We start from the raw sequence: 25,010 nt of genomic DNA on the forward strand, positions 1-25,010 counted from the left end.
CTATCTCTTGTAGGCAAATGTACAAATAGATAGGTTTTTGAAATTATCCGTAAGAAATAAAGACCCACTGGTCTGCTTAGACCAGTTTTGTTTCAGTAAATTAAGTACAGTACTGGTATATTGTACAATAATATAGGTACCATTAGGAAAGTCAAGATTCGCAATAATTTCCAAATGAAGACCTTTCACACGATTAATTATCAAAATGAGTCATGCTTCTAACGTCAGAATTGCTCTATTTTAGTCATAGATTTATAAAACCCAAGATTCACAATATCGGATAAAACAATACTCGAAATTGTCCCCAAAAACTCACACATACACATAAGAATATGACATTGCAAATTGAACCTTACGCGATTGAATTATAAGAAAAACAATACAATTTTGTGATTGCAGTTGGACAAGGCATTGAATGGAGACTTCACATAGCTACATTTTTTATAAAACTTTTAGTAGTTTATTTTTTTAAATTTATGAATTAGGTACGTTTAATACCTATGTTTGCGTAAGTATGTTTTTATATAGAAAAACACTATGTATATCAATGACACAAAGCTTTACTTTATAAATCTTTAATTACTAGTTTTTCTTTTGTATAAAGACGAAATTATCACATATAACATGAGTATGAAAATATATTCTGTTGTCCATTTCATGAAAAAAGTTTTATAGTGACTGTGCCATTAGTGACACACGTAGTACACGCGACAGTCGTACAATCCTACTATTATTATAAATAAGAAAGTTTGTATGTTTGTTTGTACAAACACACAAACCTTCACGTCATAACGACTAAATGGAATGAAATGAAATTGGGAGCAGGGGTAGATTATGGTGTGGAACAACACAGTGCACTTTTTATTCAATGGGAAAGTGAGCGACACCACTGGTTAAATATCTCCCGAAGTTATCCCATAAATATTTGATATACCTATTGTACTATACATATTTGGAAAAAAAAATATACTGAAAATATCTACTCCATTAAAAAAACAGATTAATTTTATTATGCGACTATAATAAGAAGGAAACTTAATGAATCGTTTTTATATTGAAAAAGCGGCTATTATATTTTGCCGTAGTATACAATTCTTCAGTGAACACTCAACTGGCATTCTGTTAGATGCGAGAATTTTTGAAAAGTGCGCATGTTGATCTCATTATAAGTGGACGGTTTTAAGACGTTGAATGTGAATCCTGAGTTTTATATATTAATGGTTTTAGTACACGAAGAGAAACGAGTGTTGTGTATGGCATATATTATGTTGTCAATGTTTACACGGAACATGATTTAGTTTGAAACGCACTCCTGAGACTAGAAAGGCAACATGTTGTCGATATGAGCAGTGATTCGATACGACCGCTAGCGTGATCGGGAAAATATTAAAGTGTCGAGGCTCCATATGTGTGTATGTATGTATGTATGTAGATAGTAGGTGTTATTATTATCGATAACAATTATCATGCCGCGATTAACTCTGATATCTCATTGATTTCCTTCACATACGATCACGAACTCGACATGACGCGTGTTTTTTGAAAAAACAAAGCACCTTTTTTGAAAAAATCGCCGAAATGGATAAGTCATCAAAGACCCAGTACTCGTCGCACCTTGTACTGACTACTGCGCTGTCGAGTGGAATTAACATAGTAAGTAATATTTTCTATTTTACCGCTGCTACAATACGATCGATGCATGCGTGATGTGGTACATACGTGTATGACTCATTAGGTCCGCTGAAAATTCCCCCTCTGTCCTATACGGGATAAAATGCGCCCTATATGTCATTTAGATATTTTATATTCTATTTAGGTAGGGAAACTTGCATTAAAGAAATATTTATTTGATTTAAACTATTGCGATTGATATGTGTTCTTATTTATCTATTAATTAACGATAGTCGGAATTATTATTTTAAAAAGAATTAGCAGTTAGAATTATTCTAGTACCTTAAAATAGGTCGCTCAAATCGTAATACGTATGTATGGTTGGTAAAAAAAGTACCTGATGTGTTATATCTATTAATGATGATAATTTTATTTATTGTGTTGCCTTGCGACGTTTATCATTATTGGCTTAGCGAAACTATTTAAATGTTTAAGATTAGTGCCGTACTATCGCAGGTTGGTAAGCTTCAAACGGAATCAAAGATTTTTACAATTAGTATTTTCAAATAGGTTTTTTGTTTTTAAATTCGTTGAAATTTATTGTTTACCTACTTACCTATGTAAGTTATCTGCTGGCTTATCCAAAAATTGTGCCATAAAATGTAAGCTTGTATACGATTAGGACAAGTGTAGATAATTAAGCTATTTCTTTGTTTTCAGACAGTGTCCCTTGTGTACATATTACTGTCCATTGCGGCGTTGATATACAGATTCTCGAACTGTGGCACGTTGTTCGAGGACTTAGAAAACATAAATACATCACAGCTTTTCTGGAAGATCACTGTCGGTGCTTATATTCTAGAAGGTAAGTCCTTAATATCGGCTTGCTTACTTTTTTATGAGGCCCATGTACTTAAAGGGGTTAAAATTCCTGAATTCAAACACTGGTACTTGTACAAACATAGCATGGGTTAAGTACGTCCCGGCCGTTCAACTACCAGCCTGAATGATTGGCTCTTAGCCTAGCTGTTAATGTTAGTCTTCATTGAAGGCTGAAAGAAAAATTATACGTTAGAAGTTTCAGTGCTCAACCTGATAGGCTTAGTGACTGAAAGTTGAGAAGAACGAAGTATTTATTCGTCAGTAGTTAGTTAAACCTGTCTTGGCCCCCTTAAGGGTGCTACATAATATAAACATTTTCCTATCTATAGCCATGTCATAAGATTGCTGCCCACTACGTAGCTTAACAATGTATCTAACCTATATAAAATAAATGTTCATTTATGTTACTATTAACTATTATAATAAAATCATAATAATTCACGTATTTGTAGAAGATCGATGCGAATTGTCGGGGTTTCTACGGCAAGATTTGGGGATTACCACCGCATACACTGTGTTTGTCCTGGCTGCGCTCACCTTGAGTTTCCATGCTCTCTGCCTCATATCTGCCATCCTTCTGCTCATAGGTAAGCACTGTGTACCTATATAAATAAATGAAGAAGAACAATAACATCGAAAATCAAGAAAGATATATACAACGTGTAACAAAATGGCCATATACATCGAGAAGCCCTGATGAATACAGGTTGAATAGAATCTCTACACAAAGTTACAGCTAAAAATAAGTTTAAAAAAAAATCCCTGCAGGGATCACTCATTAATATTACGGAACATTTCTTCTGTCAATCTGATCGCCTAGTACCTGTCTATATAATTTTGAATCGCGCGGCGGCGTGATTTGAAAAATTAATAACTTGGTACCATGAAAACATGAATTTAAAAGCCCTTCCTGTATCGTTTGTTATGTTATCTAGAAACCGTGCAATTGATATGTATACCCCCTTTTTGTTACACGTTGTAAATCGAGGAAGTTTTGACCGTATTTTTTAACTCTGAGGGATATTAAATAATTGAAAACCGGCAAGAAACAATGCTTGCATTGTGATTCGTCATGTGAATGAATTGGAGTCCCAATTACCATTCTCTCGTCCCCAATCCTTCAAATCCCTAACTTGCAAAAAGTTATGTGAGTAAGAATTTACACCAAAATCCACCTTTGGCCACATCTTCGCTTCGCCGTTCGGGCAGAAAGCGGGTTGGTGCCAAAACATATACACTTGCAATTAATAATATCGTTTATAATTTTGCAGTGATACAAAACATAGACGCAGCTCGCTACCTCACCTATGTAGTACCAATTTACATTGGTACTTGTGTAGCTGTCTTCGTAGTGGAGCTAACAACAGCCGCTCATTTCGGAATAGATCATAGTACATTGAACTCTAAACTGGTAAGCTCGTTTCAAAGTGCCTCTAAGCTTTAGTTAGGCCATCGAGTGTGCCAAGAAAGGACCTTTCGACAGTGCTTGGCATAAAGACCTTATTATCAGGGTTCCCACTTTTGGATTTCTCACTGGTTTATTATGCAAACGGCTTACAGACATCCTGAGGAATCAGTCTATTCGAGTGGTTATCGATGGTTCCTCCTTTGATCAATTACAATAAGAATAAACGCCTCAGGGATCAGTACTCTCAGCAAGCAATTGAAGCAATACTCTTTTTGCTGCACATTATGACCTGCCTAAACAACGGCTGTATCGTTGAGTACGCATCAGCAGCACAGCTATTGAGAGGTATATCTCGATTGTTCGGATCAGAGAGTCAGAGATACATGTATAGATCTCTAAGAGTCCATGGTCCATGTGCCATCCATGCACGTTTATTCTCTGCCAAAAAGTAATCAATTTTCATTGGCCCCTCTAGTAAATACATTTCCAAAGAATCCGATGTCATCGACCGGCAATCGATCGATTGGTTAGTCGCCGGTATCCGTGATCAATTAAAGCTACCACCCCAATCGTTTAGCGTCGGCCGATGTCGATAGATGGCATCGATCGTAGATTAGATTATAATATGTAGACTATAGTTAGACTACTAAGAATTCACAAATTTTATATACTAACACCAGATTTTTTTCGCAGGCCAATATTACTTTAATAGATATTGAATCCAATACTGCCTTTATAGATGTTTTCATAGTAGAACTTTTACGTCAAGGGTCGTTGTACATGATGACCTTTGCACTGAAAGGATACGTGATACCGTTCTTCAACATTCTACTTATAATATTGTTGATCGTTTACGTGCTGGAGCATCGAAAATTAATGAAGAGTAATGCAGTAAGTAATTAATTACCCATGTAAACACATAAGTAGCTATGTTTTCATCGATACTTCCACTAAAAAGTACCTCTTCCTAACAGATTCTTTAATTTATTCCAATATACTTTGAAATATGGGTTCCCATATGTACAGCGTTGATTATGTCTAAGGGAAACTATAAGCAAGTACCTAGGGCGCCAGGATACAGAGAGGCACCACGTGACGCGTTTGCAAAACTGCCAATAGAGTGGCGACGCGCGACGGAACTAAAAAATTAGGTGCGCCTTTTAGATGCTTTCTTAGAGCGCTCTCTAGGTTTAGTCTGCCTCTGGTAGTGTATGGTGTTTGATGATGTTTGACCACACAACTTATAGTATAGATTTGATGATTGTTCATTGATTTAAGTGAATAGTACACTATTTGAATGATGCGCGTCACGTAAAGTGCTAACAAAGTGATGACGAATTTTATTATTGTGCATTGTTTGCACCGTACAGGTAGATAAGTAGGTCCTGATATAACTCCTGCTAATAACTCAAGAATTTCTTTACTGAGTTGTTATTTTATCCTGTTTCAGCATTCAATACACAAACTGGGAGCCCTGTCTGGATTCGAGTAAGTTTACTTTTTTAGTTTTAGGTACTGTAATGAATAAATTTATCTTGCAAAGCCTATTCTGTGTGCAAAGCACTAAGACATTTCTAAATCATATACTTATGATCTAATTGATATTGTTTTATTGTTTGCAGCCAGCCAAGGAAACCCGATGACAATAATTGGGCGGCACAGAACGAAGTATTGTCACCTTATGCGAGAGGGTACGTGATTCAATTAAGACGACCGTAGACTGAATATTATATAACTTTTTTGGGGGGGATAATTAGGTGCCTAATGACTTCTCCCGCCTTGGGTGAAAGGAAGTGTCAGACTCTTACTGAATAAGAACCACCCCGTTCCTACTAACCCTTTAGGCCGTCCGCAGAACTGTATTGTAGAGCCGCAATCATTTCGATGACAAAATAATTCCTACATTAGCAAAGACCGGGCAGCTACGTTCTCTGATAAACCCAAACCTTCTTAAACTGAAATCTCCAAGCGTTTAGATTATGGCAAACCCATCTTGTGTAGAGAAGCTGCGATCTGTCTCGAATTTCTGGTTAATTAGGTACCTACTGAGTCAACCACTTAAAATAGGTAGGTCCCTAGATATACTTACTTAGTGCGACCGGAGTGGTACTACGGCCATTTCTATAGGTAGAATAGAAGTGGCTACGCAGCAAACAACACTTGTTTGGTGTTTGTCATGTGACTTGAGTTACTGGAACTCGTACCCTCGAAAGCCAGAGAAGCACTTAGGTACAGCTCCTGGTGCCTACTTAGATATAGATCATATGAACAATCCTATCTCTGTCTGTATATACCTATGAGGCAGCTTAAAAAATAATAACACAGAAAGAAATCGATCGTTTGAAATCGGTGATTTGAATATTCCCTTGTTACAGCCCACGAGCGAACAATGGTTATATCAATGACGATGAGTCAGACCGCAGCAGCCGTCCGCCCAATAGACGTCCGCTAGCACGCAATGACTTCAACAATTCCAAGTAAGTACCTTCACTTCATTGGAGCTATTGTTTTATTAACGATATACTTTAAGTTTATCTTCACTAGCACGCTACACAGGGCGATTAGGCGCGATTTAGGGGTCCAGAGGCCTCGTGGCAACAAAGGAGTGGAGGCCCCCTTGCCCCAAATTATTTTCCAAATAAAATGAACAATTTTTTTCAGTCGAGTTTTTCAATAAATAATTTATTGTGAAACCAAGTAGATTCTCTTAGTATTTAACAAACACATAAATATAATCGGAAACAAGAATTATCTGAAATTAAATTTCAATGATTTCTGTTAATATTTAAGATTAATATAATCAAATAATCATGTATGCATTAAGTACTTTAGGCTGTAGGTAAAGGTAAAAGCAAAAAAAAATATCAAAGGAAGAGATGTTTACTAGGTTTACTAGTTGAAATTTGAAAGATTTTTTTTCCGAAGTCTCTATTGTGGAGGCCCCGGGGCTTTCGCCCCGGTTGCCCTCCCCTAAATCCGGCCCTGACGCTACAGATTCGAAACCATTTCAACGCGAAGCGACGGCTCAGTAGCACCTACGTATTTTACCACATCTCTTTAACAAGCGAATTTACGAGTCGCAGTGTGCCAACAAATCATGAAGCCCATTATTTTCAGTGCTCGCTGTTCGAAATTCTATACTCTCGCTTAAAATGTGTCGAGTTTAATATGATAGTTAAAATATAGTCGGTATTTACCTATTCTAATTCTACCTAGTCTTCCCATAGAGAAAATTATGATCAACTTATTTTTACAGCATCATTCTACAGCGTACGCAAATTTTTACACCTTAATTATTTATTAAATTACAGCCGCTCCTACGACCGTTCGGATTCGTGGCATCACGCACAGCCAAATTTGGCTCAAACCGCCCGTCCGTTCTCGTACCTCGAGGACATGAGGCCCAGGCCGCCAGTGAAGCCACCACCGTCTCCTGCTGTGGAAGTGCCCTGGAACCGCGAACCTTGGCAACAAGGTCCGCCTGTGCCAGTCCCCGACTACAGCCCACAGCCGCGACGACTCAAGTCTGCTCTTAAACCTGGGGGGTACATGTAACATGCTGTTGAACCCGTCGTACGCCGGAACGCGGATCCACGCGAGACAAAATGTATTCTCTATTGCGTCTCATCTACCGGCAGTCAAGTGGTAAACGGAATAAACTATGTGATGTTATTTTATAAAATACCTTGTTGTTATTTTTCATATCAATATATCCAGGCATCGTCGATACGTTTATCTTATCACCAATAATAAATAGGATATTAGCTGACCTTTGCGACAAAGAATTTGTTTATTACAGTAGGTATTACTCGTACAAGCAATGAATCACTTGCTCACCATAATATACCAAGGAAGTTTCAACTTTATTAAAGAGGGGGCGTGTAACAAGTCAAACCAAACAAAATTAAAAGTAACACGAATTTATTTACAGATTTATGGTACTAAAACAAAATAATAAAAACCTTTAAAAGATATTTATAAAACCTTCATTTTAAACAGTGAATACTTAAGTAAAAATAAATGATATAAGTATAGTTTACCCCTGTTCATCATTGTGCATAAACAGAGGGAACATAAGAGTTTGAAAGGCACGGAAAATCTTTATAATTGTAGTCCATTTCACATAGCAAGGGTGTGGTGGCATTCGAGGTCATCCGTTTAGTAGTTAATTTTTTAAAACCCAATAGCCCAATAATTATTGCAACTTTAAAATCTTTAAAGTTTAATTCTTTCAGTGGTAATACTGCCCCTCATTCGATGATTGACTGTTATTTTTTTATACATTATGATTGACTGTTTGTATTTAAGAGATTTTTATGTAGAAAATTAACAAGGAATAAAGAGAGCCTAGTACAAAATTGAAAACAGAGATATGCTATTTTGTAAAGAAATGAATAATTAATGACATCATTTTTATATTTTTGTACACACATGTAATAAGTTCAACTGTCAAACGTCACCATACCCATCCTTTATGAAATGGCAAATAAAATACCTTACGAACAATATGTACAGACGGTTTATACATAGTAGTACAAATACAGACTACTTATATATTATTTACATGACACTGATGTTAGGATGTAATTTAAATGTAAGTCTGTAGTCATTGTAGTATTTACATCACATTGTAGTTGTACTGACACTAACGTGTTTTCTATTAATTACACTACATAAATTGTATAAAAAAACATATTTCATTTAATAATTTCACTTGGCTTGGCCGGTATTCATAATATACACTCTGTTTCGATATTAAGTATATTATTGCACGACTTAAATGATAGTATATAGTATAAATAAAAATAAACATATCTTCATGCAGAAAGCAGTACGAAGAGTATAAGTAACAAAAAAAGGATAAGACACTATTAACGACGTAATATAAAAAAAAAATTATTAGATAAATAAAAAAAAATGGTTGTTGATTAAATTATAAAAGAGGTGGTACAATATTTTTTGATGCATTGGTCCAACAAATATTGAAATTGCCACATACGTAACTGCGACCGAGCCTGTAAAGAATGATTGTTCAAGCGATATTATCAAGTTGGCCTAGCTATTTCTTTTGTTCTTAGTTCTTAGGCCACACTGACCAGTAGATGCACATCAAAATAGAATTGACAACACGTGTTTTTGATAATAAAACATATTAAAAAATCTATTTGTAAATAAGTTAAATTATATAACATTCATCATCAAAACACTTGAGCCTAGTATTTTGATTGATCACTATAATTTGCAAGTCGTGTACGGCTATCAATATTATTATAGGTATATGTATAAAGTATAATATTATGATACGATTAGGTATATTGAATTTTAAACTAATATTTATTATACATTGACAATCTATTTAGGATAACAAGTATAAATTCTAAGTTCGGTTGGTAGTTCTCTTGGTTCCTGTTGTACAAGAGTTGACAAGTTATGAATTAAATCCCTAACCGGAATTACAGACGTTTCCTATACTTTATCAATGCCTAAAATATAGAAGTTCAGACTTTATAACTTATACAAAAATCTGGGTACCGAGCTTGAGTGACAGTATCACTGAGTATATGTTGCTAGCCGCAAGTACAATGCCTGAGTTTTGTTACAGCGCTTCACTTAGAACCATCACATAATGTAAGGCAAAGTTACCGTCAGTTTTGTATCGATCCTTTGCATAATGCGAACTTCCAATGGTCAAAAACCGTCCTCTGCCTTTTTATCAGACTTGTCCTCTTTATCTTCTGAGTCGTCCTTAACAACTGGTTTGCTCGCTTGCTCCGAGTTGTTTGTGTCACTCTTTACCGAACAACTAGGAGGGCCCTCTATGCTACCGTCTTCACTAGTGTACTTGTCCTTTATAAAAACAACGTCCTTTGATTCGTCACTGCAACTTTTCTGATCATCATTCGATAATGACAACTCGAACTGCGTCGCCAGCTGACTCAGGACTTTTTTAAGGTGTTCGAACGATTCCTTGTCATTTGACACGTTTGGAGTTTCCAACACAGTTTCACAATTACCATCGTCGCATACGTCTTCATATTGTGCTTTAAGAGCTTTCAACTCGCCCACAGTGACTGACATCTCTGGTTTATCCAGGTATGCATCTGTGAGGAAGCGTCCCTCTTGTGAGAATAGAAACACGGCGGGTATTTCAATGTCATCTTTCCCGTCGCCGGACATCGCGAACAAGGCAGTACTCTCATGCGTTGAGTCTGGTACGTTATCGATGATTATAGCCAGAGTAACACCAGCGTTTTGCATATGACGTACTTTTTGAGCGAAAGTGCATTGGCCTCGTTTGGCTACGCCAAATTTGCCTTCGACGTCTTTTTTGTTTTCAATGGGTGAGCAGGCATCGAGTGGAATGACGAAGGCGACGGAGTTGATGTACTGGTTATTGGCAGAGATCTCTTTACCGAAATGTCCCGGACCAGCGGGGAAAATCTTATCATTGATTTTCACTCCTGCTGGCACTACGCCGTTCTCTATATCACTCATGGAATTCCACTTTGACATTTCACGCATAAACGTAAGACCCTCCGCGGCATCCTTTGCAGACTTGGCCTGAAGAATAAACAAGTACAGATTAATAAGTTTTAGTACATTACTCTCGGTAGAAACTAAACTTACGGGCTACGTGTTAGTTAGCGTGAAATGTCACCTAAGTGTACCAACAGCATCACGAGTTTGTCGTTTTCGTTAAAAATGATTCTATTTGTTTACCAGTTATGTTCTAACATTAATAAATGAATCTTATCTTACCGTCGAAGTAGTGTAGAGCAACTGGACTCTACCGTCTGGGAGGGTCAGGACTGATATTCCCATGTCGGACAGCGTGTGTATCTGTCGCGGGTCGTTGAGCGGGCGCAGGCGGGCGGGGGGGCGCGCCGACGTCGATCCAAGCAATTGGCGCATCGGACGCCGTACCTTCTCCGCTACCAACGACGCTGTATTAGGACATGTCCTGTAAAGCCACACAATATAAAATCATAACGTATCACGCCAAGTTCCGTTAATATAAGTAGGAATAACACTCACTTTCTATATTTGTCGTCATCCTCATCGTCAATTTTTAAGGTCAATTGTGAGGTATTTTTACCGTCTGTTGCCAGTGATAATGGTAGGAAGTGAGCTTCGGTGGTTAGTACGTAGTCTTCCAGCTTGACGGGGATATCTTTGTCTTCGCCGAAGAGCATGTAGAGGTACTTGAAGGTCTCGGCTAACACGAAGGAGTCCATTCTGTCCTCGTGGTTACGTGTCCTTACATCGTTAACGGCCGCGTACCCACAAGGCACCCTGGTGTACTGCTGCAACGCTTTAAGTACTGTCTTTCCTACTTGAAGGTAATGATCGTCTTCAGTAGCGCGGTGGAGGAAATAAGTGGATTCTAAAAACTCTGGCCTGAGCGGATGTTGACCCCAATGCACCTGTAAACAAACGTGATATAAAAATTATTATTGTAACATCCATTAATTCCCGAAGGGAAGATAAGTTTCCACCAGTTATAATAGTATGAATTCCATGTAATAAATAGCTTTTTACTAATATTTACCTGGAAGTCAGAAGTGAAAGCTTCAGGAATGAAGGTATGCCGTTGCATGACTTGGTAAAGCATTTCATGTGTTTCGACGGCCGGTCTGACGTCACCGAGCAACACTTGAAGACCAGGCCAGAACGCGAGCAGAGCATCCATGAAGTTCCGGGATTGCAAATGAGGTCTAAAACAATTTACATAAAATTATTCTATTCTTACCAACAGCTGTTACATGCTTATATTTTATGATAATAAGTTAATAACATCGCAACACCGTGAACCTACCTGTGCATGTGAACAGCCAACATAACTGGACCTCTGCTAATGTACTTCATGACGGCGTTGTAGTGTCTGTTGAACCTGGCCAGGTATTTCTCATCGCCAAGTAAGATGTAAGCCTTGAGGCAGTATTCGTAGTAGGAGTCGATGCCAGCGCCGACTCCAGCATCCTTGCGAACCCAGTCACCGGAGTGTATGTTAATGACAGTGCCCATCAGATCTGAGGTCCTGAAAAAAAATAATAACACCATTATAATTTTATGATGCTTTACACATAACATTGTTTATTACTCCTGTTCCTGCGTATTTTACGACTTCGTCACTATGTTTGTTTGCCATCGCTGTGATATTGAGGCCAGAGATGGTGTGCAGTGTACACTTTGCTTAAACTGGTATGATTTTCCATGTGCTGGTATAACGGAGGCAGGCTATCGCAAACTTGGTGATAGGAAGGCTACATGGAAATGCAGCGCATGCAAGACTGGGCTGGCGAGTCCATTGAACCCCCCTACCAGCAAACCAACAGCAGGAAAAGTGACACAAGTCGACTTAGATAACATCTTCCAGGAGCTAAAAAAACTGACAGATCAGGTGTCGGCGTTGCCTCAGCTAGTAGAAAACGTGAGGTCTATTCAAATTGACATTTCTGAGCTGAAGACTCTGAAGGATGAAATGCCGGATTTTAAAAAGTCGCTGGACCATGTTCATGCTACTGTAGATGAGCTGACTGACAAGCTAACTGATGTGGAACAAGAAATCCAATCCTTACAGAAGACTAAGGAGGATATTACGAGACTCCAGCAGCGTTTGGAGAAGATTGAGACAACGTTGCATGAGAATGACCAGAGATTGCGGTTAAACAATGTGGAAATTAAAGGTGTTCCAGTTACCTCTTCTGAGAATCTTTTCACAATTGTCTCTAAAATTTGCACTAAGGTCAACTGTGAAGTAAGACAGGAACAAATTAATTACATTGCCCGAGTTCCACAGCGCAATAGCAAGGATAACAAGAACATCATTATGTCACTGCATAATCGTTACTTGCGAGATGACTTCATTGCAGCAGCCAAGAAATGTAAAAATCTAACGATTACTGACATAGGCTTAAATGGCAGTGGTAATATTTATGTTAACGATCACCTTACATTTGAGAACAAACAGTTGCTCAACAAGGCAAAATTACTTGCTAAGGAGAAGAATTTTTCCTATATTTGGGTAAAAAATTGCAAGATTCTTGTGAAGAAAAATACAACTTCTCCCACATTAGTGATCAAGTCGGAATCAGATTTGAAAAGAATCTCATAGGTTTAAAGTTCTCTTCCGATGTTAACATGTTTGTTTACTATGCTAAGAGTTTGAGTAACACTGGTACGAATATCTACATTTATTGTATAACTGCGCTAATGACCTTCGCTATTATCTTCGTGCTGCTTGGGTCGGGTCTTACTACCTGCTCGGACTATTACAATTTCATACCTTACATATCAGTTAATAAGGTTGATCTTTTTCCACTACGCCTTGCGTATTTAATTTTTCTTCCACCTTACTTTTTTAACCATTTAATTATTGTATACGAGTCTTTCGTTATGTTTTGCCACTTGCCATTTTTACTTATAAAACATGATATTATTATGCTTAATTTGTTTATAGTTATGAAGGATTTATTTAAATGCTGGTTTACAGTTTTTACCGCGTCATGTTATTGTCGTTTAACTTGCGGTTTACGAACGGGTGTGTTAATCTATGTGCTATTTTTTTTCCATTGCAAAAATGATGATTAATATATATTATCAGAATGTGCGTGGCTTGCGGACTAAAGTATCTGATCTTCTGAGAAGCGTCTATATACACAACTATGATGTGATATGTCTAACTGAGACTTGGCTTAGGGATGATTTTAATGATTATGAACTATTTGGTGATCGTTATATTGTCTGGAGGCGAGATAGGAACTACTCAAATACAAATCAGACTCTCGGGGGAGGGGTCCTCATCGCGGTTCAGCGTGAGCTTATTTCGGAGTGCTGTAACGACTGGTGTTCATCGGCCGAGGATATTTGGGTAACTATAACACTTAGAAATTTGCGCCCTAGTAAAACGTACAAGCTACATATCTGTACGGTGTATATTTGTAAGCAAGGCTCAGGCAATAGTTTGATGACGCAGTTGGCTTACTTTTATAATAATCTACACGACAAAATAGTAGGCAATCTGTCTGATTACTTTCTAGTTTTGGGAGATTTTAATTTACCTAATTTGTGTTGGTTACTAGCAGATGATGGACATTCTTATTATCCGGTAAATATACAAGGTTCAATATTGTCTGATTTTTTTGATGTTATGAATACATGCAATCTGTTACAGTACAATAGTCATATAAACACTAATGGTAGAATATTAGACTTAGTTTTTTGCAACAATGTGATTTCTATTGATAGATGCCCTGACCCGTTACTACCTGAAGATCCTCATCATGTTGCCTTGGACATTTTCGCGAATTTTATTGAATGTCAAGCATTACGAAATCAGTCTAGAATTAAATATTTATATCAGGCAGCTGATTTTGCGTCAATATCTCGCGAACTCGATGGCTTTAATTGGCATCGCGATCTCAAAGATGGGTCTGTAGAAGAGGCCTCTTCGTTGTTATATTCGAGACTAAATAAATCCTGTAATACTTATATACCTACCAAACGTGTTCAGTCATCTTGCAAATACCCCGCGTGGTACAAAAGTCCACTTATTAAGTTACTTAAAGAAAAATTCAAATTTCACTCTAAATTCAAAAAGTATGGTAACCTTTCAGATCGTGAGTCTTTTATACTCTTGAGAGATCGAGCAAAGGTTCTCGAAAAGAGTATGTTTGAGGATTATATAAAAAGTGTAGAGAACAATATTTATAAATCGCCTAAAGCATTCTGGTCTTACGTTAAAAGTAGAAATTCATCCAATTCGTACCCATCTATTATGACATATGGTCAGCACGCTTCCGGCCTGGGTGATGACATCTGTAACATGTTCAGCAATTACTTTTATAGGAATTTTTTACCAAGTGAGGCTGTAGATGTCGACAGATGTCATGACCAAGGGTGCAATCATCAGACTGTTGCGGACATCAGTTCCGTAGAGGTTTGTGAGGAGCATGTTCTGAGGCTGCTAAAGTCGATTGACTTAAGCAAGTCTGCGGGCCCTGATGGTGTTTCTCCGATTATAATAGTTAAGTGTGCCAAAAGTTTATCCACTCCTTTAACCATCGTATACAATCGTTCCCTTAAGGAAGGTGTAGTACCCAAAATTTGGAAAACGGCATATATTACACCTGTTCACAAAAAAGGCGCCAGAAATGAGGTTGAAAATTATAGACCAATTTCTAAACTCTGTATATTTGCTAAAATAATAGAAAAAATTGTTTACACTCAGGTCTATAGTGGTATACGGCACTCGCTTACAGATTGTCAGCATGGTTTTTTAAGAAATAGGTCTACAGTTTCCAATCTTCTTGTCTGCTCAGACTACCTCTCCAATGTTATGTCTGAACCCTCCCAAGTCGATGTGATCTACACAGACTACAGTAAAGCATTTGATCGAATAGACCACGATATCCTGCTACAAAAGTTGCTTGGTCTGGGTATCAGGGGTAACTTATTTAGATGGTTTGCGTCTTATATCTCAAATCGTTGTCAAATTGTTGCCTTAAACGGTTACAACTCAGTTCCTTCTTCTATTCCCTCCGGTATTCCGCAGGGTTCCCTTTTGGGTCCCCTATTGTTTACAATTTTTATTAATGATATTGAATCGTGTTTTAAAAATGCAAAAATAATTCTATATGCAGATGATATGAAAATTTTGTTTCGAATTAATGACATTAGTGACTGTCTCGCTCTTCAGCAAGATCTCGATTGCTTGTTGAATTATTGTACGAAGAACAAACTAGAGCTCAATGTATCTAAATGTTTTGTATTATCTTTTACTCGTAAACCTAATTTTGTAAGCTACCAATATAAATTAAACAATATGGAACTCAAAAGAATTGAAGCTATGAGGGACCTAGGTGTGACATTTGACTCGAAATTGCTTTTCGACGTGCATATTGATAATATCATAAAAAAAGCTACCCAAGCACAAGTGCTTGGGTAGCCTCAAAATAAAGCCAAGGCTTTATTTTGAGGCTTTCAGCTGATTTAAAAAATATTAAAACATACAAAATACTATATTGTGCGTTTGTCCGCAGCCACTTGGAATACGCTTCACAAGTATGGAACCCAAACTATAAAGTATATATTGATAGGATTGAGCGTGTTCAGAAACGTTTCCTTAGATTTCTACAATTTAAGACCCGTAAATATTCTTCCAACTACATTGTCAGGTGTAAAAGATTTCATATGCTACCCTTATACGAGCGCAGGCGTATAGCTGATATTGCTACTCTCTTTAAAATAGCTAATAGTGGGATGGATTGTCCGGAGCTTCTCAGTAAATTGGGACTGGTAACACACATCACACTGTTAAGGAACCCCCGCCTTATTCATGTCCCACGAGTTAGAACGACATACAGGCAAAATTCTTTTATGTTAAGAGCAGGCAAATCTTTCAATGTAATCTCGCGTGATGTTGACTTAGATTTGTTTAATACCAGTGTTGCTCGTCTTAAGCGTTGTCTAGTTAGTAATTTTTTTACTTAATTTTTTTTTCTGTAGTCACATGTGATAGGAGTGTTACAATTTGTCCAGACACCAATCGATGTTTTTTTTTTAACACTGTAGCTATTTGTGAAAACTTGTTAATGGCCTTCAAGTGTAATATTATGTCTCTCTATTGTTTCTTCTAGCTGTAAGTTTTCCGAAAATGTTAAAATAAAAATAACACAACATCACGCATGTACATATTACGTACGGTACACGTAATTTTCACCAGTTAGGTAAGTTATAAATGTTATGTAGGGTAGGGTAATCAAGATTCTGTGCTATTACTGAAGACTAAATTATCGACAAACCGAACAACTGAACAACCCAATCAATAACACTATGGATGACCAGGAACCCCTAAAATTCTTCTTCGCTTAAAATCACCCGAATAACGATGCATGAATAAAGATACTTTGATATACATAATATGTAACTTGAAATTAATGAATGAAATGTTGGTATGGTCAGTTAAAATGTGTGAAATAGTAAAAAGAGGCGTGTTGTAAAAAATTATGATATACATAGGTAGTGTGTGAAACAAAGCGTTTATCGATTTTACCTACAACGCATATCTTCAAGGTCGAAGTATACACGTATTAGTAACTTATGTTATCATTAGCACCCAAAATAAGAACTATATTGCCTTGTCAGATCGATCAACATTGTAACTTTTTTGGTGGCGACAACACCAGATGAGTTACAAGTGCGTTGCTTGTTGTTTGGGCATTTGGGTTTTGAGCATTGTGGAGGAGAGTAATTAGGCCTCCGGTAACCTCACGTACACGGTAAAACATAACGCAAGCGTTGTTTCCCGTCGGTTTACTGTGAGGCCGTGGTACGAGTATTATTACTTCGGTCGAGTCGACCCATTTGTGTCGAAACACTGTTCTTCCATACTCAAATTGTTGATTTATGCAAATACAGGTAAGTTAGTTTAGTTGGTAAAAAAAATCAATATTGAATCAATTGTATGGAGATAATAGCTATTGTTTTGGGTAATTAAATTCTTTACTTTTAAACGAAACCCTGTCGTTACTGTTTCTGTACTGGAGCAATCTTTAAGAAAATAACTTGGCTGTCTGTACCAAATCAAAAACATGTTTGGTATAAAGGTAGTTTAGTAGTTCTAAAGTGTCGTATTTCGCGCCACACTTCGTAATTATGAGCCCCTACCGCGACTTAAAACTAATCGAGTGACCTCGTAAAATAGTTATGGGAATAAGCCATAGGCGTATCCAGGTGTCGGGAGGGGTTCAAGAAAGTAAAACGAACAAAACTTCTTTCATGAACTTCCTTCATTCATGAGAAAAAAAAACAATTTATGTTATATGTAATAAACAGATTAGTGTTGCCCAGCAAGAGTCTTGCAAGTCTCGCATTTACCAATTAACCAGCTTAAATTTTTTATACGATTATGATTTAACTGTATTAACTGTAGTATTAATAACTGTATTGTACAGATTTAACTATACAGTTATATTGTAAGGTGTGGCCGCTATTAAACAACCTCAAAATATAGTATACTAGCTACTCTGTAAGATCAAAAGCACGTAACATATAAAAAATAGCATTTGCCTATGGCTATTTTTTATTATAATAGGTATTTGTGAGACTAGCTAGACTCTTGCCGGGTAGTTAATACAGTTAAATCATAATCGTATAAAAAATTAAAGTTGTTAATTGGTAAATGCGAGACTTGCAAGACTCTTGCTGGGCAACACTAAAACAGATTCATAGGCCTACCTATGTGTTCAAGTTGTAAGTCTTTCTTATAAAGATACACTCGGTTCCAACACCATACTACTATTAAAAATAATATTTATATAAAAACTACCATGTAGCTCGATAGATGGTGTTGGGATCGAGTTAAATCGCGATATGGTTTCGTTACCGGCAAAACATTAGGGTACTAGGTTTGACAGAAATAAATTTGTTTCGCTCTGAGGTACTGCGTTTCATTGTAGTATCACTGGCTTCATAGGACTATGTGCCGATATTGTAATTTATTAATCTAGGGACCATTGCCAAACAGGGGATGTACTATGTTAACTAGAAAAATAACGCTCTGTAATGTCTAGGTACGCATTTTTTCATTAAACCCCCCTCCCCCCCCCCTAGCTACGCCTATGGAATAAGCCGTTAAATATTATTAATATCTCATGTCTAATGAGAGTTATAATACAAAAATAGTCATTATTTTTTTCTGATCACTTACCTATGCCTAATCTTCCACAGCCTGTCCATAGCCTTATGTGCCTTTTGCTCGTAGACGGGGTTGCCAGTTAATCGCGACAATGCTGCCATCTCGAGGATCATAGTGCCAGCACACGCCGTGCACGTCTCTCGGGACTCCGACATCCCTCGCATACCATGGCGAAGATTTATCTGTACAACAATAATTTAATCTTATAACATAGATATGCCATGAGGATAGATATACATTATGGCAAACCCCTCGTAACCTGTGACGTAGGTGCTTTTTACAGAGACATGCATTATACACGTAGCATTTAGCAACACCAAATTGTGGATCACACAAGTATGTACACGGGAATCCAATTCACAATACGTTGCGCAACAATTAAACGAATTTTAATGAACTATGTATGAACTTCTTTTTCGTTTACTTTTATCGCCAAGTTTAACTATTAATCAATTGCGCGGTAGCAAATTGGTTTTATTTGTTCGTTACTTATGATTTCTTCAATTTTATAACTGCTAACTACGAAACAGTACAATATAAAATAATGCACTACATCTCCCAAAAGTAGTTCGTGCGAATTTAAATCTACATTCATCAGAATACCATTTAAATTCAAAAAGAGAAGATTCTCAACTCAAGATTCTCAATTCTTACAACGGATTTGAATTACTGCAGTCTGTATCTTTGTGGCATTTATGTATATGGTATGACTAGATACTTCCTCGATAAATGCAATACACAAAAATAATTATTCACTCCTATGTCCTCCACTCCTGACTATCTAGTCAGGACAATGGAGGGTGATGTGAGCTACTTTCTTTCAACCCGCGGTAAGAAATCTACTAGTTTTTTAAACCTGTACTTACTCTTCCATGTGGTATCCCAGTGGACGTATTAAAGGCAGGCAAAAGCCTCTTGCCCAAATCCTCCGCCATTGCAAGCAGTTCTCCATTATACCACTGCAAGGCGGGCACTTCGTTCTTTAATTTGGTGGCTAACACGTGGGCTGATAGCAATCCCCTGCATAGGAGAAAGACAATTAAGTGTAACAATTATTTATCTTAGGAATTAAACGGGTGTAAAAATTCTACAATGATGTTCAGTACATTTATTTAATTCAGGTTGTTTGAACGCAGTCAATACTTTTAGCTCATCATTATACTGTTTAATAATGTATTCTTTAACTGTGTTATATTTGTTTTATTATAAAAACAAAAATAGGTAAGTCTTGCTTGAGGTAAATAATTTCTCTCAAGTAGACTTACTTGAGAGCAGGAACACAGGAATACAGGAATGGGATTCACTCCATTCTACACGATGTACGAGTAAAAGTATCCTATATTATTATTAGTAAAGTTTTTACATCAGTCCATTACTTTCTGGGGCTATTTAATTTAAGCAAACTAACAGCATTTTTCCTCTTTATAACTTTAGTGTACCTATTTATAAGTAAGTAGTTTATAAATGTTACAACAACATAGGTACCAATATTACGTATTCACAGGAAAACTGGTACAAAATATATTAGCCTGTATCCTTATTCACTATTAATCATGTTTATTTCAGTTGTAGTCATTGGCTAAAAATGGAATAAATATAATAACAATTAACATCTGCCGTTACTACTTATGTTAAAATAATATTCACGATTCATTTACATAAATAATAAGATAGGTATACGTTTGATCCTTACCCGAGCATCCTAATGTTAGTTTCAAACACGGAGACCACAATGTCATGGTCGAATGTGACATCTTTGATGACTAGCTTGATGGCGCGACTGAACTCTGAGAAATCTCCTAGCACAGCCAGCGTATCTAAGCTGTCCACCAAGGTTAGAGAGAAGCTGAAAAAATACAACATCGTAAGAAATTGACACGTAAGAGAGCCATGCTTCGGCATGAATACGCTGGCTCGATCAGCTTGAGAGAAAACCAGCGTGACCCCCACATCCGCAATACCCTAATTCCCAATACAATCCTAGTGCCACTCCGATTGCTTACCATCAGGTAGATAATTCGCGCGCTCGTTTGCTGCCATACAAAAAGAATTAACACTCTGTATAGAACCTATACGATAGTTACTTGAATATTAAACGAAGTAATCAGAAACAAGCATAACAGTTTCCATCGTTCCACTGATTTCACGCCGATACAATAAATGTAGGTCAAACTGTGCACAAACTTTGTTTATTTACAGCACTTTCATTTCTGCACTCAATTTTAACCTGTTACAAATATTAAATTTGCCTTGAATTGTATAAATTATATACTTATTTTCGAATATAACCGCCAAGGACCAAGGATGTTGAAAACGTCAAGGACATTTAGCAAATAATGAAACAGTGTTTACAAAAAACATTGTATTCATAGATTTTTAATACCACTAAATAAAATGAAGTGTCTGTTTGTAATATTAAAATTAATATAATCAAATTTCGACCACCGAGTAACCACTAGTAAAGATGATTGCTTGTATATCTACTTCTACTATGTATAATATGTATACTAACTAACTAGCTAGCTATGTAAAAGAATATAAATTAAAGAATGGCCAGAACATATATTACCTAGTTTTCTTATCTACGGGTTAAAACACTTTCAATAATGTACATACAAGCTATAAATTTGTTGTATAACTTAACTAGGTATGCATGTACTTTGGAGTTAATAGGATTTTAATCAACCTAATGTTTAATACCTTTATATGGATTACAAAATTGTAGGTAGGTATACTCATATGGAATGGTTATGAGAACTGTACTTTAATTACTTGCACTATTATTAGTACAAGTGAATAACTCTTTGGTTAGGAATTTCTTGCTAGTACTATAGATGGGTGATTTTATGGATAAATCTATACATATAATAAAATCGTAGAAAAGTGCTGTCTGTACATTGAAAATAAAAATAAAAAAAATAGCAGGGGTTATTGTTATTTCGATGTCGAACCCAAAAATGTAATTAACTTTTTTTTTGTCTGTTTGTCTGTTTGTCTGTTTGTCTGTTTGTCTGTTCGTCTGTGCGCGCTAATCTCAGAAACGGCTGATCCGAGTTGGATGCGGTTTTCACGAATATATTGTGGGATGCTTAAATTTACATTTAGTGTTTGTTTCATGTCAATCGGTTCATAAATAAAAAAGTTATGTCAAATTAAAGAATCACGTCGAACATTCTATGCTTATACCATTAATCTCCGCAACTATTTGACGGATTTGGTTGAAATTTGGTACAGATATAGTTTAGAACCTTAGAAAGGACATAGATATATTTTTATTTCAAAAATCAAAAAATAAAAATAAGAAATAAATTATTTATAAATAATTCTATGTCGATCGTTACACGACTTCGGTTCATGTTATTGTTTTAATTCATCGAAAAAAAGTAAATAAATAGTAAAAAGGTATGAAAAAAATAATATCAATATAATAAAACATTTAGTACAAAGAAAATGCTCTAACGGAGTATAGATAATTCTATGTCGATCGTTACACGACTTCGGTTCATGTTATTGTTTTAATTCATCGAAAAAAAGTAAATAAATAGTAAAAAGGTATGAAAAAAATAATATCAATATAATTAAACTTTTAGTACAAAGAAAATGCCCGAACGGAGTATAAATAAATAATCCAAGTTGTCTTTATCCTCGATAGATGGCGTTGGGATCGAAATAGATCGCGCTACGGTTTCGTTACATTCATTTGGTTGGGTATCGGCCGAGCGCTTCGGTACTATCGTAGAAAAAGTGTATTATCAGTCGTATGATTATTTGTCTGTAGTGGTCCTGCTGTTTCGTATATTCTAAATTGGTTTCGTTGTATTTGTCAATTAATAAGTTTATTTGTTGGGTTTTCCTGGTTTTTTGGTTAAACTATTTAACGTAGGTTTAGTTTGATATCGATTATTAGTAGTTACTGTAGTTAGTTTTTTTAATAAAATTGTAAGTCTAATTTATAAATTAATTAGATTAGATTTAAGTCGTTTCTTTTAAATTATTTAGTTTAAGCTTGGTTATTATAGCATAGAGGATAGGTTGTAATATAGTTTCTTTTTTAATTGTTATAAATTCGTAATTCGTAGCTTTCTTTAGTTTTAAGTTAGTTTAAGTCCGTTTTTAAACTATTTTTTCAATGCCCTAAGTGAGTATACATCTATTAAATTCAAACGCAGAGCTCATTATGTTGATTTTTGAAGAGTTCCCTGGAATATCTTCCACATCCTATTTTTGAAGAGATCCCGCGTGATCGGGAACTATGTGGTTAAAACCAAAAATTTGCCGGAAGTCACTATTCCACGCGAACGAAGTCGCGGGCAAAAGCTAGTACTCAAAATAAAAAGGATAAATACTGATAATACTAACTATCTATTTGTTGTTCCTTTGTATTTATATTTTTTTAGTATTTATCAAAAAATTCTCTAGCTAGTTCCTCATAGGTACTGTGGCTAACCTTCCAGTCAATTTTATTTTTTGATTTTTAACTTTATTATTTTGGTATAATATGTAGTTCAAAACCTAATAAAAACATTGCAGGTTGGAGTAGGTTCACTGTACATATAAAAATGAATATGAACTTATTTTAAAATGAACATCAGGTTCGTTGGGTAGCTACTTACTTTCCAAGAGCGTCATCCATGTCACCTCGACTTGGTGTTATCCCCTTCCACCGTCCTTTACAGCTTAGCGGCATCAGTTCATCAGCAGGGTATGCATTCTCCATGTACGCGTTGTATGCATGATAGAACATTTTTCGTGCCTCCTCCCTGAAATGGTGAAAACATTAGGTAATTGCTACCCGTCTAACAATCTTAGTTGGACATGAAGAGAAAGAACATCAATGTCAACATTAACCCTGCTTGTATTAAAACACTTGAATTAAAGTTTACTTGTTTGTCAGTTTGAGCCCCATTATATTTGTGTTATTTTGTAACTTATTTTAATTTAAACAATAATATAGGTACATATTTAAGCAGTATTAACAGCCGATTAATGCCTCATTGATCAAGGAGAGTGTGATAATCTGCCACCTTTTCGATTCCATGAGAAGGGTAGCCTTCTCATATGAAACATAATATAGTTAAGGCGTTTGATTTGATCAACACCATGGTGATCAAATGTGATTGCAGCACTAAATGACTTTAGTGTCTTCATCTGTAGTGGTATCTTTATTCATGGGTACTTTACTTACAAGAGAGATAGAGATTACAGATAAGATAGCGATTGACAGCCATTTGACAGAGGTTTAATGAATACATTAAACCTTAACTTAACTAAAACTTTCTAAGCTAAGCTAGCACAGTATAGCTAAGATCGCATAGCTGATACAGTTTTCCATACTCATGTGCAAATCGCAAACAATGCAATGCAAATTACTTTAAAATGTACAGGTTTTCCTGTAAACAATGGTTCAGTTATCACCAAATGCAAAGGCAGACATGGTTTTTTTAATAAAAAAGGGCATAAGGGTAGATTAATGTCTGGAATAACACATATGCTACTTTTTATCCCATAGGAATGCAGGTGAAGATGGTATGTAATAATGATACTTAGTATTCTTCTTATTAGAATTCTCTCTCTTTCCTCATCAATATATTCATATACCTTTCACATCATTATTTTCTGCTAGTCAAGCTAGCCACATAGCTTTTATTTAACTTGCAATGTGTGTATGAATGTGGGTGAAGTGGAAACTTGCAAGTAAATTTTGAAGCAGATATTTTCAACAGATTGAGCTGATTTTGTATTACATGTTTGGTTTGCAAAGCTACATAAAAGCCAGTTTTTAATTCAAATTTGTTTATTGTCATTTAGGTGTAAATTAGGTAGTTTGGGGTAATGCACTAAAATATCTACCATGACTTTTGTGACTGATCAATATCCTGCCTCATAGCAATTTACTATATTATTACCAGAATATTATTGTATTGTAGCCTACATAATCTGGTAACCTACAGGTATTAAAAACTTTCTATTTATTCCTAAATAGTTAAATAATTAGAACAATCAAAGGAAACTATTGTTATAATTAACAAACAATTCTAAACATCAAATTATTTACCTTAAACTCTGGCGTTCTGATTTCGACATTCGAGAAGCAGCTTCTTCCTCTGTGCTTACACATATTATTGCTAAAATGAAGACTAATAAAACACGATATGCCATTATCACCATAATCACAATATTTTCAAATGACTAGTATTCTTATCTACAAGTAAGACTTCAACAAAATTTCTGCAATAATAAATGAAATTGTAATGCTCAGGGAAAAGTTGTATTCTGTTATTATTTAGGATGTTGTAACATATTAAAGGAAAATAAGCCGTTTTAAGAGGCCTGCACTAATAAATAACTCCTACCAGTACCTAACAATCGTCCATGACAGTTGTCAAGTCAAGTCTATATTGTCAAGAGTGA

At 36.0% G+C, this 25,010-nt stretch overlaps 3 protein-coding genes across 3 annotated transcripts; 2 read left to right on the forward strand and 1 right to left on the reverse strand.

The window, feature by feature from the left end:
• Positions 1-1,484: 1,484 nt before the first annotated feature.
• Positions 1,485-7,583, forward strand: LOC118277295 (uncharacterized). The gene is made up of 9 exons (XM_035596059.2): positions 1,485-1,653; positions 2,332-2,476; positions 2,946-3,080; positions 3,765-3,904; positions 4,595-4,792; positions 5,352-5,389; positions 5,524-5,592; positions 6,277-6,378; positions 7,213-7,583. The coding sequence occupies exons 1-9, from the start codon at positions 1,579-1,581 to the stop codon at positions 7,454-7,456; spliced, it is 1,146 nt and encodes a 381-aa protein (XP_035451952.2). The 5' UTR covers positions 1,485-1,578; the 3' UTR covers positions 7,457-7,583.
• Positions 7,584-7,805: 222 nt separating this feature from the next.
• Positions 7,806-25,010, reverse strand: LOC118277199 (ER degradation-enhancing alpha-mannosidase-like protein 3). Its single transcript, XM_035595954.2, has 10 exons — positions 24,655-25,010; positions 23,213-23,359; positions 20,293-20,445; positions 19,466-19,619; positions 18,612-18,781; positions 11,718-11,939; positions 11,451-11,616; positions 10,937-11,325; positions 10,661-10,862; positions 7,806-10,462 (listed from the first exon to the last, which is right to left on the reverse strand). The coding sequence occupies exons 1-10, from the start codon at positions 24,765-24,767 to the stop codon at positions 9,590-9,592; spliced, it is 2,589 nt and encodes an 862-aa protein (XP_035451847.1). The 5' UTR covers positions 24,768-25,010; the 3' UTR covers positions 7,806-9,589.
• LOC126912431 (uncharacterized) lies at positions 11,947-14,321 on the forward strand. The gene has a single exon (XM_050704499.1). The coding sequence runs from the start codon at positions 12,036-12,038 to the stop codon at positions 13,014-13,016; it is 981 nt and encodes a 326-aa protein (XP_050560456.1). The 5' UTR covers positions 11,947-12,035; the 3' UTR covers positions 13,017-14,321.

Source organism: Spodoptera frugiperda, chromosome 25 (assembly GCF_023101765.2).
Source record: "Spodoptera frugiperda isolate SF20-4 chromosome 25, AGI-APGP_CSIRO_Sfru_2.0, whole genome shotgun sequence".
NCBI lineage: Eukaryota > Metazoa > Arthropoda > Insecta > Lepidoptera > Noctuidae > Spodoptera > Spodoptera frugiperda.